The sequence below is a fragment of the Thermobia domestica genome, chromosome 7 (genome assembly GCF_964235325.1).
Source record: "Thermobia domestica chromosome 7, izTheDome1.hap1.1, whole genome shotgun sequence".
Classification (NCBI taxonomy): Eukaryota; Metazoa; Arthropoda; class Insecta; order Zygentoma; family Lepismatidae; genus Thermobia; species Thermobia domestica.
In genome coordinates, this window is record NC_137460.1 from 78,691,696 (window position 1) to 78,713,810 (window position 22,115).

Sequence of the window (22,115 nt, forward strand, 5' to 3'; positions counted from 1 at the left end):
TTAGAAGTGTCAAGCTAAAGGCTTGGATTTGTATTAGTATGCCGGGGAAACAAGCAAGCAAACATTCACTTTTATAGATAAGATAATGGTGGTGTGCGCTATTTCTGTTGAGACATAATTAACTCTGTCTTCAAAACAATTGAGTCTACGAGAAAAAAGTCTAAGGACCTCTCCATGTGGAATTTTATAAGCTACAATTTTCCTTATAATTATTTTCTTCTAAAAACTGATAATTTTCGAGATAATTGCAAAATGCTAGAATTCCACGGCCCTTTCACTGCCCACCCAAAACAGAAAAAAAAAAACACGGCTCAAATGAGGAGCACTTTTCTAGATATGCTTAGGACATATCCACAAAAGTCCAGATTGTTCATTTTTTCAAAAGTTAAAGTCTATTTTGCTGAGCTGATGGAAATATCCTATCAGAGAGTCATATACTGAAAAGAGAAGAATCAAGATTTAGATTTCAGGACAGGAAAGGCCAGTAATGATGCCAGGGTATGATCCGGGGGCATTCTTCCAAGGAGCCATATTTTTGCTTATGTTCAGTGTGGGTTATGGGTATACAATATTCATAATACCATTTTTCGTCCCCCGTGTTTTAAAAGTTTCTTCAAGGGAAATCTGAAATCACCACTAACTGAGACCATCACAAATTTTAGGAGGGAGGGAAGAGAAACGCCTTTCGAGGTGCTTCCCTATTCTACACCCATCAGCACAGTGACCAGATAAAACCCGAAATCTTATTTCCTTACTTTTATTACTGCTTCAAAACAGCTTAGATCTTTATTTGATCCAAGCTTAAATTTCCCTAACACATCTTTATTTCACAGAGACCTAAGAATTTGTTTCAAGCATCTTCAATACGATAATTTGTTAATATCCAAAGACCACAGCAAAGAAAGGGGAAATTTCAACTTTTCTTAATTCTAAAAAAATGAACTTTAAATTTTGATCCACAGCCTACTTAGTATATAGCAGGAACAAAATACTATTGACTGTAAATAACGTATGCACTATTTGCCTATAATATTAGGATGGGAGATTCTACTTCTCGAGGTATGTACACTGACCCATGATCTATAACTCAATAATGATCAAAACGTGGCATTTCGCCTTTCTTTCGTGTGGTCTTCATCTGTTAACTGGAGCTTGACCCCATTTGACATCATTTCTCTACAGCGGATTATTTATTATATAGCAAATCTTGCCTCAATCAATTTGGTGTGACTTCTGTACATTATTGGATTTTCTAAATGTCTTTTTTCCTTTAAATCAAAATTACTGCGCTGAAATAAGTTTGTTAATTCCAAAAATACAGAATATCTACATTGAGTGCTCACTTAATTGAGACTACTACTTCACACAAGGAAGTGTGGCCAACAGCCTAGCTGATTACATGATCACCCCAACTGGTAGTATTGCAGAGAAAAAACACATTTGAGGCTATTAGTTGGCAGAGAGCACACTGTTATAATAGTAACTGGGCATGATTTATCCGCATTCAAATGATTGTGGATACCCGAGTAATCGGTGCGTCAATAACCCAGACAGCAATACTTGTCGAATGCGTCCGTTCCTGTGTAGTGAAGATATACAAAAGAATGGGATAACGGTCTCCAAAAGACGAAACTGCAAGGACTTGGGGGTTAGCGTAGTGTCAAACAGCTCGTTACAGCCAAACGAACCATCGGTGTCCGGGAATTACGTGACAAATACAATGATGGATGCACAACTCCTATATTCCATGCAACTATACAATATACTGGCACGCATGAAGTTCCACAGCAAACGACCCACTCGTCATCCACTTCTGACGGCTCGTAACCGCCGACTTCATCGGGCTAGAGTACGGGATAACTCTAATTGGACAGTAGATGATTGGAAAAGGGTGTGTAGGTTCGATAAATTACGCTTTGTGCTACTCCTTTTGGATAGGCATATGCATGTGTGGGATCAACTTCACGAAGCTATGTACCCTTCGTGCATGGTGTGTACTGCACAGGCAGGTGGAGGCGGCTCTATGATTTGGGGAAGCTTCCATTGATATGGATTGGGACTGTTGGTGTCCATTCATATGGATTGGGACGGTTGGACCACAGAGAGACATCCCTTGTGTACCTGCATATGTCAGAGGATCACGTTCACCCTACAAAAAATGCAAAACTTCTACCAATGCGAAGACATTTTCCAGAACGACAATGCACGGTGCCACCAAGCCAGGATTGTACTTGATTTGGAGAGGGAACATTCCACCGAACTGTAGCATATGAATTGGCTCTCTAACTCACCAGATCTTAATCTATAGAACATTTATGGGATGTTGTGGAACAAGATCTTCGCACCATCACTCATGCATCGACCTTTGTGAGCTCATTGTGGGATGCCATCAGGAATATATGGTGTAAGATACCGGTGGAAACAAATCACCAACTACCAGAATCCATGCTGACAACTACCAAAATCATGCACGTGTCTAGGCCATCCTCTGAGCAAAAGAAAGAGCAATAAAGTAACAGACAGGTTGTCGTAATTCATTGAGCGTGTAAGTTGTTTGGTACAGTGTATACTTCTTTGGCAATAAAGTCATGTTATACGTGCAGTTATATTAAGAGAAAATGAATATCCACCTTTCTTTCAGAAGCTATAAACTCTAATTTTAAAGTAGGGTTAAGACAAAGGGAAACATTTACTCTTTGTTCCTTTTTTGCGTGCCTATGTTTGAAAACGAACTACCAACGAATAACTTTCAAATGGAAAGTTAACGTTTGATTTTTCTGGAAAAAAAATGTATAATCGTTCTCATTTTGAACCTGATACCTACTGATTATGGCTACAACGAACTGTTACTGCACAAAGAGAAAAATACAATTTCTTTCATAACATTATAGCCCAATTAATTTTAGTGTGAGGGTCTACTAAATTGAGATAAACATCAAAATTTAGAAAACATATTTACTTACGAATATCATTTAGAAACAGTAACACCAGTATTAATAATATCTTACGTAACAGTTCTATTCGAATTCATTATAGCAGTAGGTATTCAGTCTCCAACTAGTATTTGGAGTTGAATGAACACTAGTTGGAGACTGAATGAATACTTTTTCATGTGTTACTATTTCATATGCATTTACAATTGAATGAATACTTTTTTGTTCACCGTAGACTAAGAACATATCTCGGAATGTTTCGCCCAGGAACTCAGAAAAAATATTTACATAAATTAAACTCAGTTGGTACAGGAAAATTGTGATTATTAATTCACTTACAATGAAAATTTTATTTTAAATTATCAGTCTTATTTTATTCATTCTGAATTCTGCTTCTTGGAAATTCTTGGACTAGGAACAGGTTTGGTAGATTCTGGACTAGGATTGGAAATAGGTTGTTGTTCAGCTGTGGAAGACGATTGAAGATGTTCATAATTTTCAGAGAAGTTAGAGTGGTTTGTATTTTGTGTCCTTAGGGCATCTTCATCGTCATCGTTGGGTAACATATCAGCTAACATTTGCTCCATTTCGCAGAGAGAGGGCGTCAGGGAAGAATCTTCCGCTTCGTTGTCGCTACCGGTAGTGAGACAGGACTTTTGGCCACCTGGAGAATTAGTGTTGGGAGAATTTAAACTATCCAGGAGGGCCCTCAGTCTTTCTGCAGAAGGTCCACCATCAGAAGCTAAGAAACTATCCTGTGGAGTCGAGTGTGGAGTTGGGGTGACATCACTTCTTCTTGGTATGCGTTTGCTAGGTGAAGACGAGGATGGAGAAGCTTGTTCACAAGTCTCACATGCATTGTGTTCCGAATCTTCAAAAGATTCGTTTTTGTTGTCATATGCTTTATAGTTCATTTCGTATTCATCTTCGGCTTCTGGATACTTCTTAGACGTTTGTTGATAAACATCAGTATTTTCTTCATTTTTGACAACCGATGCTTCGTCTTTCATTTTAGATCCTTTATCTGCCTGGGAATCTGGCATGCTATCCATTAAATTTTGTTGTTCAAAACTAGTGTCTAGTGAATTATCGCCAGACGGGTTAGTTGTGCTGCTGTTTCTATCTTCTGAATCAGATAAAGATAACTTATAAAAACTTTCGTCAAATTTATAAGGTGTATCTTGTAACAAAATACTTAAGAGTGACGAATGATCGCTTACCTTGTCACTTCGATTATGAAACTTTTCAGTTGATTCGCTTTTGTTCAAATTTTCATTTGCTAACTCTTCTGAGCCTTCAGGAATAGTAGCAGGAATATTTTGTGTTTTAAATTTATTTGATATTTCGCTCAATTGTGACATATTTGCTTCGCCGAATTCAGTGTTCTTGAATGTAGGAAAAATTGATGAACTAGTAGCACTTCTAGACATGTCAACCGTTCCAACATTGTGTGACAAATTATAGTATATATTTACACCTTTTTGTTTATCATCAATGATTGAGTGACATTTGGAATCATTAGGAGAAGGTTTTGCTGTAGCTAAGTTTTGAGAGTTATTAGTAGTTATCTCAGCTGCGATTTGAGAGTTATTAGAAGTTATCTCCGTATCTTCACTCTCAAGATTACAGTTATTATTCCTATGTTTATTACCATTAAAGTGATACTGGGGAATCTCACGTAGCGATTTGTTATCCGTCTGAGTTCCAGATGATAAATCATTACTTTTTTGTATACATTCTTCCTGCCTTTCATTATTATTGCTGCTCCCGTCTACGATCATATTCGCAATTGGAGATACGTGCTCTTCTTTCTGTTTCTCAATACCTTTCTTCTTGTTTTCCTGGCTAGTTTCTTCCTCTGAAATTGAGTTCATTTCTGGATGATATAGTTCATTAGTTGGGCGGTCAACAGAGCTGGAATTTGATTGGGAAACTGGTTCATCTGTTGCGCTCCTGAATTTTGGTGTTGACTCTATCAGTATATCAGCGTACAAAGGAAGATCAGTTTCTAAGCCCGCTAAATTATCTTCTTTATTTTCACTCTTTTCATGTCCAGACTGGAATGCTGTAGATTCGATATCCTCTTCCTTGCTATGATTCGTAGACAAAGCTACAAAACTGCTGTTCAATGCTTCATCTCTTGGACTATCATGACTACAGAAGCTTTCATTGAAGCAAGATGGATTGTGATTGTGATTAGTTTCTAAGAATGAAGAAGATTCGCCATTTTCTTCAGACAATTGAAGAAATCTAGTGGCATCCTGAAACTCTTTCTCTTCTGGAGTAAGTAGTTTCTTTGCTTCTTCTAAAATATCAGACCGGGAAATTTCCCTTAATAATTTTGGAGTTTGTAATTCAGTGTTAATGCTATCTAAAGTAAGGTCTGATTTATCCAACGACATTTCATGTTCATCTGTTGAGTGCAGTTCAATGTCTTCAAATTCAGTCGAGTTTGATAAGTTGTCTGCATCAGAGGCACGACGCAGGGCATTTTGAAGCCAACAAGTCGGGCAGTTCTCCTCTACCAGGTCTGCATTGTGGCGCATCGAGTTACAGAAGTCAATCTGGTCTATTTGCTCAGTTGAAGGGTGTGAGCTTAAATCATTTTGTTCTTCGTTATGAGAGTTAAACGGGTTTGATGTTTCGATAAGACACTTATCACTAGAGCCATACACATTTGATTTTCTCTCCAGGTAATCACGTTGAAGTTCATTTTCGAATTCGGAACTTGGGAACTCAAACGTTGTTTGTTCCAACGTTTTCAAATCAAGAGAAAGTGTATGAGTTGTTTCTTGAATGTGGTCACTCAAATTAATCTGTTCACTTTGACTGGTGTTCAGTATTTTCTCGTCCAATTCAGAACTGATATTAGTCCCCTCTTCTGATTTATCTCCAACTTTCTTCAAAGAATCTTTGTTGAAAGCTTGTATTTCTGATAATAAATTTAGTATACTGGATTCATCATCTTTTGTAACCAGTTTCGACTCATTGTTGTTGTTTGTTTTACTGTTATCCTTTGTACTTACAACCATTGTTAGTGGCGTTTCTGATATTCTTTCGTCACACAAGCCCTCTACTTCGTTATGCAATGAACTATCTCTCCCAGAATTATCATTCAATGGAGTGAAGCTGATATTGTTGTTACCTGATTGTTCTTCATTTGCTTCAGGCATGGCAGTATTAGATCCGGTTTTCTTTTCATCATTTTCAAGAGCTGTTCGCTTGATGGGAAATACAAATGTTTGTTTCATTGCTTCTTGTTCTAATGATATACCATTTTCCAATTTCACTTCTGGTTGGAAATGTGAACTGAGGAACAGGTCTTCCAAGCTAGTGTTCTTGGATTTTGCTTCAGGTGTTGGTGGAATGATGTTCACAGCTATCGCATCGCTCATGTCATCAGTAAAAGCAGTTATTATGTTTTCTTCGTCCACTATGTTTATAAATGGTAAACTATTACTGCGTTGTTTTGAATGGCTGTCCACTGTGGATCTATCTCCATTAGTGGCTATAAATGGGTTTGTATGGTTGTTTCCAATATCGGTAGGTGAATTTTCGATTTTTGATTCTAAACTATTATCCCAAGCTTGAGTTGCAGACGAATTTTCGTTAGAAGAAAATGGTATGCTTTCCATTGATAACTTTTGTCCAACCAGCTCGGTAGTTGGTTCATTTGTTTGCGAACTGGCATTATTAGTTTCAGCATATACGCGATCAGAACCTCTTTCCGTATCAGTTCGGGTTGGAATTTCGCTACTGTCACTTGATGATGACTTGCGTGCAACAGATTCGAATGTTTCAATGATTTTTCGCACTGAAAATCTACCCGAAGTTTTGTCTTGATTACTACCTGTTTGGTCATCATCCGCTGCTGTACAAGGGCTATTCGTACTACTTTCATTTTCCTGAGGGGTAATGTTGTTATCCAAGGAAACGTTATTATAGGCTGCTAAATCCGTTTTATTGCTAGTATTGTTACATTTGCTTTCAACATTAGTAATAGTATTTATTACGTCCTCATCGTCATCATCTGACACAAATGGATTTGTGGATCTGCGACGTCGTGCTGGCACACCGTTGACCTTGGGACTCGTGTCATTGCTCTGTAGTGTGGAATTCCCATCAGTGTTGTTCCCGTAAGGAATTGTGTCTGATGACAATGTATCTGTGGATTGTGCTGGGGAAATCACTAAAGGTGGGGGCGGAGGAGGACGTTGAGGTCGAGTAGGTGACGTAGGGGATTTAGGTCTGTTACCATCAAGTGCAACACTATTATTTTGACGCATTCGTAGTAAGTCTCGTTTCCTTGGAGGTCTGACTGGTGGAATATCCAAGTTTGGAGGGACTTCTTTCCGTTCTCTTTTGGGACGATCTGGTGTCTCTTCTCTCAGCGGTATCTCATCAAAACCTGGGAGATTGTGTACAGCCAGAACAATTTCTTCTTTCTTGATGCGAGTTCTCCGTTTCTTGGATTGCACTGCTGGCCATGTTTTACCTTTCTGTACTCCATTTACACCATCCTTCCTGGAAGTAATCAAGAAAGAGATCAAAATATTAATAGATGTATATAAACAAATACTGTAGTAATATATCTAAGAACAAGGTTATATAGAAAAGAGTGACGAAAAACACCATAAACTCGCTTAAAATATGTGTGCATTTACTCGTACTATAGTAAAAGTTATCGACAGTCAGAAGAAAACCTATTGTTCCTCCTTAATCGTCAACCAGAATGCTCATTTCTGCAGGAAGAGATTTCCACAGGAGACGTAGGATGTCTAACGTCTGTGAAGTTGTCCAGCCCACCTAATGAATTTTTCTTTTTCTTATCTACATCGTTAGTTTCTCGTTAGTTTACGTTAGTTTTGCTAAAATTATCGTTAGTTTTGCAAAACTAACGATTTTATTCGAGAAATAAATGGGCAGGCCAACTTCACGGTTCCCCGCCCACAAACGAATTTCAAAAGTTTTTCATATCACATCGTTAGTTTATCGTTAGTTTACGTTAGTTTTGCTAAAACTATCGTTAGTTTCGCAAAAATAACGATTTTATTCGAGAAATAAAGTTTCCCGCCAACTGTGAATTAGCCCGCCCATATTGAATTCTCATAAAATTCCAACTCATATCATTAGTTTATCGTTAGTTAACGTTAGTTTTGCTAAAACTATCGTTAGTTTCGCAAAAATAATGATTTTATTCAAGAAATAAAGTTTCCCGCCAACTGTGAATTAGCCCGCCCATATTGAATTCTCATAAAATTCCAACTAACATCGTTAGTTTATCGTTAGTTTACGTTAGTTTTACTAAAACTATCGTTAGTTTTGCAAAAATAACGATTTTATTCGAGAAATAAATGGGCAGGCTAACTTCACGGTTCCCCGCCCACAAACGAAATTCAAACGTTTTTCATATCACATCGTTAGTTTATCGTTAGTTTACATTAGTTTTGCTAAAACTATCGTTAGTTTCGCAAAAATAATGATTTCATTCAAGAAATACAGTTTCCCGCCAACTGTGAATTAGCCCGCTCATATTGAATTCTCATGAAATTCTAACTCTCATAGTTAGTTTATCGTTAGTTTACGTTAGTTTTACTAAAACTATCGTTAGTTTCGCAAAAATAATGATTTCATTCAAGAAATAAAGTATCCCGCCAACTGTGAATTAGCCCGCCCATACTGAATTCTCATAAAATTCCAACTCATATCGTTAGTTTATCGTTAGTTTTGCTAAAACTATCGTTAGTTTCGCAAAAAATAACGATTTTATTCGAGAAATAAAGTTTCCCGCCAACTGTGAATTAGCCCGCCCATATTGAATTCTCATGAAATTCCAACTCATATCGTTAGTTATCGCTAGTTTACGTTAGTTTTGCTAAAACTATCGTTAGTTTCGCAAAAATAACGATTTTATTCCAGAAATAAAAGTTCCCGCAAAATGTAAACACAATTACATAGCAGGCATACGCCTATCATGTTCCCTCAGGTACAGTACATGAGAATGTTTGCAGTATGTGCCTTATATTCTTCTTACGTATGCCTGTTATGTAAATGTGCTGTTAGGGTTTACATTTGGCGGGAACTTTTATTTGTCGAATAAAATCGTTATTATTAAAAAACAAATGTTAATTTTAGCAAAACTAATGTAAAGTAACGTTAAACTAACGATATGAGTAGGGAGTTTAAGGGAATTCAATACGGATTGGCTAATTCACAGTTGGCGGGAAACTTTATTTCTCGAATAAAATCGTTATTTTTGCGAAACTAACTATAGTTTTAGCAAAACTAATGTAAACTAACGATAAACTAACGCTATGAGTTGGAATTTTATGAGAATTCAATATGGGCGGGCTAATTCACAGTTGGCGGGAAACTTTATTTCTCGAATAAAATCGTTACTTTTGCAAAACTAACGTAAACTAACGATAAACTAACGATATTAGTTGGAATTTTATGAGAACTCAATATGGGCGGGCTAATTCACAGTTGGCGGGAAACTTTATTTCTCGAATAAAATCGTTATTTTTGCGAAACTAACGATAGTTTTAGCAAAACTAACGTAAACTAACGATAAACTAACGATGTGATATGAAAAACTTTCGAAATTCGTTTGTGGGCGGGGAACCGTAAAGTTGGCCTGCCCATTTCTTTCTCGAATAAAATCGTTAGTTTTGCAAAACTAACGATAATTTTAGCAAAACTAACGTAAACTAACGATAAACTAACGATGTAGAAAAAAAAGGAAAAATTCGTTAGGGGGGCGGGACAACTTCACAGACGTGGATGTCTAAGGGCAATAACGGCCTTTGCATAGGGTGGACCGAGCAACTCCCCAGGGCTCCGTGCATGGAAAGGCCCCAATATTATCGATTTTTAAAATATTTAAGGACAACAGCTCATGCGTCACTAAATAAAATTCTGAAGTTTTACAAAAATCCCAATATTTTCAAACCAATTACAGTTATTTAACTAGTACATGTACTATAAGTGAAAATATTCCTATTTTCCCCTCCATCTGAATATTCAATGTGTTAGTGAGTCGCATTGCCTTTTAATTTATTCTGTAGCATTTCTGTTATACATGAATAGGGTTAGTAAAATTCAAATTTCATTTTCTGATCAACCTTGAGCAAGCGACGCCTATCGGCAACCCATAGCACCGTAAAATTAAAACAATAAGTTTGTTTTACAATGCTAGTTGAGATTGCTTTGGTGTTATTTTTTTAAATAAAATCTCGTTTACAAGTATCAAAGTTTACTGGAAAATATTTTATAAACTGTTCAAGTCCATTCAGTGAACTGTAACAACATTTAGAGTAGATTCCTTAAATGAGTCTCAAACAAATATCAGCCTCACGGCTTTTATAATATCTAGCACATTCGTCTTTGGTGGACGTGGTCCTGGGATTGAAAATTGGAATTATTATGATAGTTCGAATTACAATTTGAATTGTAGGTCCACGCTTCTTACAGCCTCGGTGCTGAAAGAGAACTAAACTTTAGGGAAAAAAACGAAATATTTTATATTAATGATTTCAGAATACGTTATATTAGTTTTATTCCAAATGGAATTTTATAAAGTTCAGCGGAAATACAGAATTTGAATTTGTATGTCTAACAACCCTTGCATACACAGCAACTGAGCTGCGCCGCTAGTATTAACGGAATTTTCATATTACTTCTTCATTTCACACCCCAATTCTCAGTTCTCTAGGGCAAAGACAGAACAATACGAGTCAAAAATGCCCTGGTCAAAACGGTCCCACGTTAGGAGAGTCCTGGACAAAACAGCCTCGCGTCAGAAGGACTTGAGTCAAAACGGTCCCTGGTTAAAAGAGCCTGAGATCAAAGCACCAAAAGCGCGTATTAGTATGCAAAAGAAAGAAAAAGAAAAAGTATGAACAGAAAGAAAAGTAATCTATGGATAATATATATTTTATTTGTGTTGGATAGTATTTACATGTGCCTTGTGTGTGTGTGTGTGCAGGTTTCACTTTTGTTGTTTTTTGAATGTCTGCTTTCAGTTTAGTGTCTTCCGTGCAACTGAACTAAGGAATCAACCAGGTATACCTTTTAGTACACTTAAGTTTACTTTACTCCAGGCTCGCATCTAGGGGTGTCTAGGGATGGCCGCCCTCCCTAAGTTTGCAAATGAACTATAATATGATTATGAACTATAATATGGTTGGATCGAAGCCCCCCTAACTTCAGCCGCCCCCCTACATTTTGGGGCTGGCTACCGGCCTGCTTCACTCTACGCAGTAGCTCCCAATCTTGTTTATTTAGTACCCTCCTTTGTAAGTCAGCATAATTCACGTCCCTCCCTCCGTCCAGTTTATTGTTCTATGTGCGTCTGCCCCCTTTGATTTCAATAAATTCTCAGTTATTCTCTAACTTACCACAAGCCCGGAAGGCTCGCTCAGAAACTCGAATTGAGCAAATACAATATTTTTTTTTTCAAAACAAACAAAATAGATATTGTCTCCAGAATAACTCTCTCTTTTTTTTTTTTTTTTTTTTTGCTTTCTTTCTATTTTTACTTGTACTGTACCTTTTTTTTATAAGAACATAGATTGAAAGTATTTGAGAGCAAGATCCTTAGACGAATATTCGGATCGAAGAGGGACGGGAATATGGAATGGCGGAAACTTCATAACGAGGAACTACGTAATTTATACGGTTTCCCAAACATTGTTAGGGTCATCAAATCTAGAAGGCTCAAGTGGGCAAGTCATGTAGGAGCGCTTTCAAAGTCTTAACCGGAAGAACAATCGGAAAACGACCATCAGGAAAACCTAGGTGCAGATGAGAGGACAATATTAAGATGGATCTCGCAGAAACAGGAATACCAAGTAGAAAGTAGATCCATTTGGCCGAAATCAATGGAGAGCTTGTTTGAACGCGGCATTGAACCTTCGGGTTCCATACGCCATAGAGTTAGTTAGTTAATACTTTTTATACTTTGATCTTAGGTAATCGATTTCAGATTCTTTTGCGACACGTTTTGACCCAGAACATTGTGACCAGACTCTTTGGACCGGGATTCTTTTGACGCTCTTGTTGACCCGGATCCTCCTGACGCAGAGTCATTTTTATATTCGGAGTCATTTCGACGTAAGGCTTTCTGATGCGGGACCATTTTGACCCTGATCCTTTTGAGATTAGGCCGTTTTGACCAGGGCCGTTTTGACTAGGGCTCTTCCGTTCTTGTCCTTTTCTCTGGTTCTTCTGACATGCACAACTATTATTGGAGAAATATCGCACAAGCGTATGTGAATTAATAAGGTACAAATGCGTGACATCAGACTACGTTTCGAAAAGCTTTGAAGGTAGAGAAAAAAAATATTTTGAACAACAGCAGAACTTAACAAGTTTCCTCTAAACTTTGACATTTATTCATTGTCTATAATACATATAAAATATATCATTTATTATCAGGGTTCTTAAGGGTAACGGTAGCAATAGGCGTCAATGGATTCCACTGTTTTTCTCGAGAAACAGTTCCCCGGTGCGGAATCTAAAGAGATTTTATCTGATAAAAGCAGTTCTGGTTCTGAAAACGAAACCCATATTTTTTAAATATAGGTCCTCATTCTGGAAGCGAAATTGATTTTCTCACAAAAATGGGTTTCGGTTCCAGAACTGAAATTAATTTTTCTCAGAATATCGGTTCTGGTTCTGGAAACAAAACCCATAATTTTTCTGAGAATTTCGGTTCTGGTTTTGGATCGATTACGACTTTTCTGTAAATTTAGTCAAATTTTAGAGGTGATTTTGCACATTTTAATATTATTTATCCTCATATTAAATTTGTGCCCTTCCCAGGAAAGTTTTGGAAACCCCTTTGAATTAAATTCTTGCGTACGTGCCTGGTGTCAACGGTGTAAATTTAATATGAAAGGATTTTTTTTTTTTTTAAAGATTTCTCGTGAACTACTGTAATTACATGCAAATGCAAAACAAATTATTTCCAGTCACGGATGTTATGCACTGAACATAAAATATACACTATTCCTGATAGTATTTTTAATAGTTTGTTAACACTTCTCAGTTATCACCAGACAACTGTCCTTTACTTATTTTTTTACATATCTTACAGGGCCGAACCTAGGGGGACGAGCGGGGCCACAGCCCCGGGCGCCGAAGTAAGCGGGGCGAAAAAATCGGGAGAAAAAGAGTCTCGATTTGTAATGTAAATCTCAGTTTTTAATAAAACAATGTAAAAATATATCATGTTTATAGAAACCTCTGAGATCTACATTTTTTAATTTTGTAACCAGCTAACCAAATCGGAAACGGAAATGACGTTCTTCTGCATCAGCGTATAAGCAACCTAACAGAGATAAATGATACTCAAGGGCGGATCCAGGAGGAGGCGATCGGGGCAATGATCCCCCCCCCCCCCAGAAGAGTAAACTTTCTTATTTTATATATAAATAAAAGCTATCCCAGAGTTTGGGGCTCTTAAAAGTAGTTCTAAGTAGCGGTATTACAACCCATCGCCCAGGGGCGTTATTTAGGGGGGTAGGAGGGCGCAATTGGCCCCCTCCAAGAGTTTGAGGAACACATATACTTTAATTAATTGTATACTAATATACTAGTACAAAACATGAAAGTCTTATTTCGGTGGTGCTCTTGCGCCCCCCCCCCCCAAGCGACTTCTGAAATGACGCCCCTGCCATCGCCCCCTGCCCCTGACGTCTGTCCTGGATCTGCCCCTGATTATACTTATTGTAAAATTCTTAACTCACTAACTGTTTCTGTGGAACTCGAGAACATAATTTGTACAGCATAAAAGTGAAGAAATATTTAAATGCCTATCAAAGTCGCACTGAGACGCAAGGCGATGTCGACAAATTAAAGAACTATTATTAGTGCTTTAAAAAAAAACTCGCTTATAACCAAGATGCCAGATCCTTAACAGAAATAAAAATATAAAGGAAAATACTTTGCTTTGCTTCAGACCAGGGCCTGATTCATTTAAAACAGCTCAAGCCGTTTGGTTCCTCTATTTTTCGTCCAAATACTAATTACTTAATGGTCATAGCCATTAAAAGTAAAAACGTTGTAAGCCTGATAAGCAAGAAGTTAGAAATACGGACACCAGGTGCCACCACCTGTCGAACGCATCCAGGGTGAAGTGAAATCCCTACATACATCACCACATGTAAGTTCTGTATACTACCACCATCTGTCATCAAGGAAGGAAACTACCCCTTGAAATAGAATCATCAAGTCTCTCTGTACCCTTACACTTACTTATTTTGTTTGGTTGCAAAAATAACTTCGAAGTAATAATTAAACAGCGGATTTTAAGGTCCAGCACCTTTCCAAAAATGTAGCTATCGAGAGTTCAAAGTATGTATTTCGGACCATGAAATGAAGCGAAATGGAGACAATTTGTTGCACCTTTCTTCGTGCGATTAACATGTTCACTCCTTATCTTTTTCACTTCTAAGTCTTCAGCGCGTTTATTTCCCATTTGGCAAAGCCAAATTTGAATTAAATTTGATAAATAATCTGGATGTAGAAACCTTTGCAACTTCAATTGAAGTCCCTTCCCATGGACGGGGGGTGGGGGGGTGCATCCGATCCAGACTTCGTCCAAAACTTCCTAATTCAATATACATTTGTACACTTTCTTAACAGGGAAATGATTGATGTAGCATGAAAATTTGCTCTTACACTTCATCTGCACTCTTTCTCTTATAAAAAACATTTTAGTTCTATATATTTTATAATATAGGTGGAAGTATTTTACACTTATCGTCTTTTCGGGTGAAGAAAATACCCTTTCAATTCTACATAGACCTAGTAGCTTGCAGTATTGGACCCCGCAACAAAAATTTCATACTGCGCGCCTGCTCCGTTGGTTTCCATTGATATTGATATGGGTTTTTCTGCATAAAAGGACCTCCTGAGCTCCAAACGACAGAACTTTACGTTCAAGAACATAAGAATGATCTGCATAACCAAATATAACATGTTCCCTGAAACGAACAAATCTAACTTTGTTTCTGCAAGTTTTTTTATTATTATTTTGGAAAAGAATGTTTATGTCGCATTTTGGAACCTGTAAATTAATTTTATCAGCACTTTTTTCACCTTTTCAAGTATTTTTTCACCTCTTCGAGTACTTTTTCAACACTTTCCTTTCTCTTTTTCCGACCAATGGCGGATCCAGTCTGAAGCCGGAGGGTTGTAGGCCCCCCTAGTTTTTGAGTAACAAATATAATTTAAACTATTATTTATATATCTTTTTGAAAGTGTATAGTAAAATTAGGATTTATCTATCATAGTCTGGGGAGTCTGTTTGGCTCCCCCAGTTTTTACCTTGTAGATCCGCCTCTGTTTCCAACCATGACTCTACACTTTAAAATCCGGTCTTTTAATAATGATGTTTTTTTTAAAAAAAGAAATTAGAATTTTACACTGGGTAAAATTCAGAATAATATTAGTATTTAACGAAGAAACATTGTTCGAAGATGAATGATATACGAATCGATAGACCTTATTAATATATATATATACGCACAAGTGTAAATGCTCATGCCTTGTTTTCGAGAATTTTTTTTTTTTTTTAAATAAGAAACAATTAATTTCTAAACCTAAAATATTGTCCATGAGCTCGTCGGCGAAGTTCCAGCTTTACCACGCTATGCTTACCCACAACTGGATCATCTACCTATATACGAACGCACCAATACCATAGACCCTTATAATCCAGACCGCCGTATCTACCACCAAAATCCACACATGTATTGCACATAACCTCAGTGTATTGCTGCAGACATCATGTACTAAGGAAGTACTTTTTCATCGTAGTCAACACTCTAACCAGGTCCGCATTCAAAAATGTATGTTGGGAGGGGTTCATTACTAAAAGTCACTGCGTCTGTGAAGTATTGAAGGGTATTATTACAGTATTCTGCACCCGAAAAGACGATAAGTAATTGAAAAATACTTCGACTTATATTTTGAGAAAAAAAAAATGATATAACTAGATTGTTTTTATGGGCAAAAGAATACAGATGAAGTGTAAAATCAAATTTTCATAGTACATTTAGCATTTCCCTGCTAAACAAGTAAACTATCAGTAAGAATTCGCAACTAACGACAATTCCATGTCATCATTAGTTCCCAATAATTACTGACAGTTTTTTTTTTAAAACCATGCTTTTACTAGCAGATAACTTTTAAGTTTGCTGGAAGAAATTATTTATTATTTATGTAATCTATTATATACGTTGGAAAATATACTATTATGTTAACTAAGCTGTCTATTGTATGGTTTCTCTTGAACAGTGATGCTTATATTACTTGTGATAATTTTGGGAACAAAATCTAAAGAACTAAGTCTCTACAAATGGTAAGTGTATCCACCCTTAATATCACTATTTTTTGGCTTTGAAAAATGTAGTTTTATTGTCTTTTAATTTTCACTCGTGTGAGCCATGTCAAAAAATATTTTTCTCACCATTTTTTACATTTCTTTCTTTGAAACAATGTTCAAAGTGGAGGCGATAGTAGTTTTCTACTATTTCCGGTTTTAGTTGAGATATTAGACTGTGAATAGAATATATTCTTATGATACTTAACCGAGAGTATAGAACTATTTTCTGCTAATTAAGACTATTTTTGCTGTATGGTGACAAACGTTTAAACCGGATATGATTTATTTTTATACTTCCGGTTTGAATAGTGGATTTAAAGATATTACAGGTCATATGTTTGAAACGCTGAATCAATTCCAGAAAAAAAAAAAGACTTTACTTTCTCTAATTGTTTTGGCTCTATGTTGATACAGGTTGAAACTGGAAGTTTAGATTTCCAGCTTAACTAGTTGATACCAGTTTCATCAAGTTTTCTATTCGTTGTATTTATAGTATTGACTGTATAAATTGTATTGTAAAGCAGTCTTGCGTGTCCCTGCAAACGTGTTCCTCCTTCCATGAAGATTAAACACTCGTAATGTATAGCCACCGGTCCCTTTGGCGCAGAGGATAGCGCGTTGGACTTCTAATCCAAAGGTCGTGGGTTCGAATCCCACAAGGGATGCTTGTTAATTCATTTCTTTTACTTGTTTTAGTATTGAATGCAAATAATAAACAAGATATTTGGACATAATTTAGAGTAGTCTTTACTGTAGATTCATCCAGTGGCGTTATGTAGGGTAGTCGCAAAAGTTTACCCCCTTTGGTGCAAGCGATCCTCGTATGAAAGAGTGTAAAATCTTTTGTCAGAATAACCTAATTTACATCAGGCGAATGTCGGGATTGTACCTTACACAGTGATTCCATACCGCTTCCTTATTCCTTTCTTCCTCCCCAAATCTCCGGGCAGTTTGATGATTACGTAAAGTAATGATTATTCCTGATGATCATAGATGCCGAAACACCAGAAATGTAGTCCCTAATCCTAACACCCTGAAGACTAATCCTTCCATCTTATCAACTTCATGAGTCGAAGTAGAAAGATTCTTTGTTGCTTGTTCGACATTTGCATGGTATTGGCGTTTACTTCTACCGATTGTAAATCAATAACGGATAAGTCACATACATCGTATTAATGATCCATGATTAGAAATTTCAAAAAATTCATTGCCTACTGCTTTTCTCAAGCTTATTATTTTGAGTCAATTTAAAATCGCATTTTTTCACCCTTCAGTAAACTGACTAAATTCGAACTGCCCTCCCTGTCCATGTAGTATCTTATTAAAAAAATGAAAATTAAAATTTGCTTCGGGCACGTCAAACAATGCAGTCTCTAGAAGACTGAAGTTATTTACATCTGGGTGGAAGGACGGACGGACGAACAGACATCAAAAATTTACTTTTTTCGTATGAAGAAGCCACTAAACATGACAATTTGTTGAACTATTGAATTCGATTAATTTTCATGATCATCATGCTTTCTTTCCTTCTGTTATCATTCGAAAATAAAAATAAAACTATTTATTCCATTTATTGTACGTAATATTATTTATTTTTTAAAGAAAGTTTATATAACATTTGAAATCTGTCTTTGCAGCCGATTCAAAATTATGCAAGTTTGTTGTTGTTGTTGTTGTTGTTGAGTTGAGTTTAACGTCTCGTTCAGCAGTATTACAACCCATCGCCCCCTCCCCCAGACGTCTATCCTGGATCTGCCCCTAGTTACACTTATTGTAAAATTCTTAATTTACTAACTTGTTTCCGTGAAACTCGCGAACATAATTTGTATAGCATAAAACTGAAGAAATATTTAAATGCCTGTCAAAGTCGCACTGAGACACAAGGGGATGTCGACAAATTAAAGGACTTAATTAGTGCTTTAAAAAACTCACGTGTAACCAAGATGCCACATCCTTAACAGAAATAAAAATATAAAGGAAAATAGTTTGCTTTGCTTCAGACCAGGGCCTGATTCATTTAAAACAGCGCAAGCCGTTTGGTTCCTCTATTTTTAGTCCAAATACTAATTACTTAATGGTCACAGCCATTAAAGTAAAAACGTTCTAAGCCTGATAAGCAAGAAGTTGGAAATACGAACACGAGGTGCCACCACCTATCGAACGCATCCAGAGTGAAGTAAAATCTCTACATACATCACCAAATATAAGTTGTGTATACTACCACCATCTGTTATCAAGGAAGGAAACTATCCTTTGAATAGAATCATCAAGTCTTACCCAAAAATAGCTTTTTTAAATAATATTTACACTTACGTATTTTATTTGGTTGCATAAATAACTTCGAAGTAATAATTAGAAAGCGGATTTTAAGGTCCAGCACCTTTCCAGAAATGTAGCTATTTTTGTATGGAGAGTTATGTATTTCGGGCCATGAAATGAATTCGAGTCGAGATTCGAGTCGAGACACACTTTGTAAAATTCGAGACGAGTCGAGACCAACGTATTTCTCGACTCGAATTTCCTAGTCGAGACTGCTCGTAAAAATCTCGACTCGACTCGAATGTCTCGAAAATCTTTTTATAATTTTTAATATTATTTTGAAGAGAGTATTTACTCACAAACAGCCTTGAAACTAATTCAAGTGAGCATCCATGCATAGACGTAACTTAGGGGGCCAGGGGGGCAACTGCCCCCCACATTTTTGAGGTTTATTTGGATAGTCATCCAGTGTTATCAATGAACTGAGCTGAAGCGTATACAACATCATTTTGCTAAATTTTATGTTTTTGTTGCACAGCCAGGGTCTTTAGGCGACTAACGAGGCCAAGAGAAAAGAGGGGCAAGGAAGTAAAAAGACAGCGACCCTGGCCTGACGAAAGGTACCAGGTAAAACCTCAGTCACTCAGTCAGGATGGCCAGTCGGAACAGAGTTCATGGCCATGCTACACCTTTAAAATGTTGCTCGTTAGGCATGCATACTACCTAGGGCTTCAAATAGCTTCAGTGAATAGATACCTCGCCAGAATGCTTATCCACAGTGATTTGCGAGAACGGTTCCTGCCTGTTCTGCCTAATACCTGTTTGCCTAATGACCCTTCAGCACTTTGTAACACATTTTTGATTTAATCTTATCTCTAGGCAGAACAGGAATTCCTGTTCTGCCTAGGTCCTGTTCTGCCTAATTCACACAAAAAGAGATATTTAGATTTGAGGGAAATTTATTAGTACCTATTTCCCCTTGATTTTTAAATATCATTCAAGAACTCTTTAGATTGAGCACGCGAGTAGAACGAATTGTTTCATGTGACCAAAACCCATAAAAATCATTTTTAGTATAACAAATGTAGGGAAAGTGTCCGGTATAATGTAAAAAGCAAAACACCACAATTACGTTGAGTAAAATGATTACACAATTTATTAGAGATAAATACTTCCAAATATCTACAAAGGAAACTTTAGAAGAACAAAGTTTGCTCTAGAATAACAAATTAAAATATCGGAAAGGAAGTACAGTTTTAACTTCTTAAAGTCACATATATATCTTTTCAATTTGAGAGAGAACGAAACTTCGAAACACATACTAAACCCACACACAATCTTCATTGTTATAAATGTAAACTGTAAGCTATAGCGTCTACATAGGAAATCATATCCAATTGACCCGACTCTAATCTACTTTCCAAGGACTTGATTCTCTGCTGAATACGCTTATATTTTAGTTTCTGTTCTCTTGGTTTCTTCCCAACTTCTACAAGCATAGTTGATCTTTCATTTTCGTTCTGCTCTTGCTATAAAAGCTGGACAAGGGTAAACATATTCGGATGTTCCTTTGTCAGCCTTTTATTAAACTTCGAATGCCAGCCCTCCACTATATTGGTTGTCCTTTCTTCTCCGTTGTTATAATGGTTCCATAGTTCACTGGAAAACATTTAAGAGACATTAGTATTGAACAACACAAAGCAAACAAATTATAACGTTTACGAATAGATAATTGTCTGAAATATCTGTTGAAGTTTCAACGAAAAGCGCATCAAGTTTCCTGGCAAAATGTATAAAATTCAGCGTGCAGTAAACAGACTGAAGGTTCTAACCCAGGGTACAAAATCGCAAAATCAAAGTGGGAGGGGACAGAAGTACAAAAAAAATCCCTTCACACTGAAATGTATCTACATGGGGAGCTCAGATATTTGAATATCCATAATTATTACACTTACACAGCTAAAAATAACTTCAGCCATTAATAACATATGAAATGTACGTAAATTACATATGAATTACTGTAATTAATTTGCGGGCTTTTGACAATGGTGTCAGTGTCACTTTATTCAGTGACAATCAGAGCCATTTTCGAAAACTATATGTTTGAGGAAACACTGGAATTGATCAACATAAGCAAATAGTTTTTTCTGCCTTTTTTAATTGCAATTTTGGACCAATATACTAAACCCAAATCGGCAATGAGGAAAAGTTACTGCAATAGGAAATTACATATGTTTTACATAATTAGTAAGAAAAAGTAAACCTAACTATGGACACTTTATTTATGAATGGTAAATTTAAAGCTGCTCCACGTCTATTTCATCAACTTTATACCTTTCACGGGAAATATTTGGGGCAGGTCTTTCCATTTCATACATTTTGGCAGGAAATTTGATGCGCTTTTCGTTGAAACTTCAACAGATATTTCAGACAATTATCTATTCGTAAACGTTATAATTTGTTTGCTTTGTGTTGTTCAATACTAATGTCTCTTAAATGTTTTCCAGTGAATTATGGAACCATTATGACAACGGAGAAGAAAGGACAACCAATATAGTGGAGGGCTGGCATTCGAAGTTTAATAAAAGGCTGACAAAGGAACATCCGAATATGTTTACCCTTGTCCAGCTTTTACAGCAAGAGCAGAATGAAAATGAAAGATCAACTATGCTTGTAGAAGTTGGGAAGAAACCAAGAGAACGGAAACTAAAATATAAGCGTATTCAGCAGAGAATCAAGTCCTTGGAAAGTAGATTAGAGTCGGGTCAATTGGATATGATTTCCTATGTAGACGCTATAGCTTACAGTTTACATTTATAACAATGAAGATTGTGTGTGGGTTTAGTATGTGTTTCGAAGTTTCGTTCTCTCTCAAATTGAAAAGATATATATGTGACTTTAAGAAGTTAAAACTGTACTTCCTTTCCGATATTTTAATTTGTTATTCTAGAGCAAACTTTGTTCTTCTAAAGTTTCCTTTGTAGATATTTGGAAGTATTTATCTCTAATAAATTGTGTAATCATTTTACTCAACGTAATTGTGGTGTTTTGCTTTTTACCTTATACCGGACACTTTCCCTACATTTGTTATACTAAAAATGATTTTTATGGGTTTTGGTCACATGAAACAGTTCGTTCTACTCGCGTGCTCAATCTAAAGAGTTCTTGAATGATATTTAAAAATCAAGGGGAAATAGGTACTAATAAATTTCCCTCAAATCTAAATATCCCTTTTTGTGTGAATTAGGCAGAACAGGACCTAGGCAGAACAGGAATTCCTGTTCTGCCTAGAGATAAGATTAAATCAAAAATGTGTTACAAAGTGCTGAAGGGTCATTAGGCAAACAGGTATTAGGCAGAACAGGAAGACACCGCGAGAGCACAATCAACAATGGAAGCAAATAATCCCTGATCTGGTGTGATAAATCATATTAATAGTCGTTTCATAGACGGAACCAAAATTTTAATTAAAAAATAATGCACAATGCTTGTGAAGTGACAAGTGTTGCACACGAACTAAATTCTGAGAA

General features: G+C 36.5%; 1 protein-coding gene and 1 non-coding gene across 2 annotated transcripts in view; one reads left to right on the forward strand and one right to left on the reverse strand.

The window, feature by feature from the left end:
* Window positions 1–2,928: 2,928 nt before the first annotated feature.
* The window catches only part of LOC145690212 (uncharacterized), a 95,610-nt gene continuing 76,423 nt past the window's right edge, over window positions 2,929–22,115 (reverse strand). The window contains exon 3 of the mRNA XM_081764883.1: window positions 2,929–7,457. Coding sequence (XP_081621009.1) covers window positions 3,311–7,457 — 4,147 coding nt within the window. The 3' untranslated portion in view covers window positions 2,929–3,310. The remainder of the gene's footprint in view (window positions 7,458–22,115) is intronic.
* TRNAR-UCU (transfer RNA arginine (anticodon UCU)) lies at window positions 16,919–16,991 on the forward strand. Its single transcript has one exon. It is a non-coding gene; the product is annotated as a tRNA-Arg (tRNA).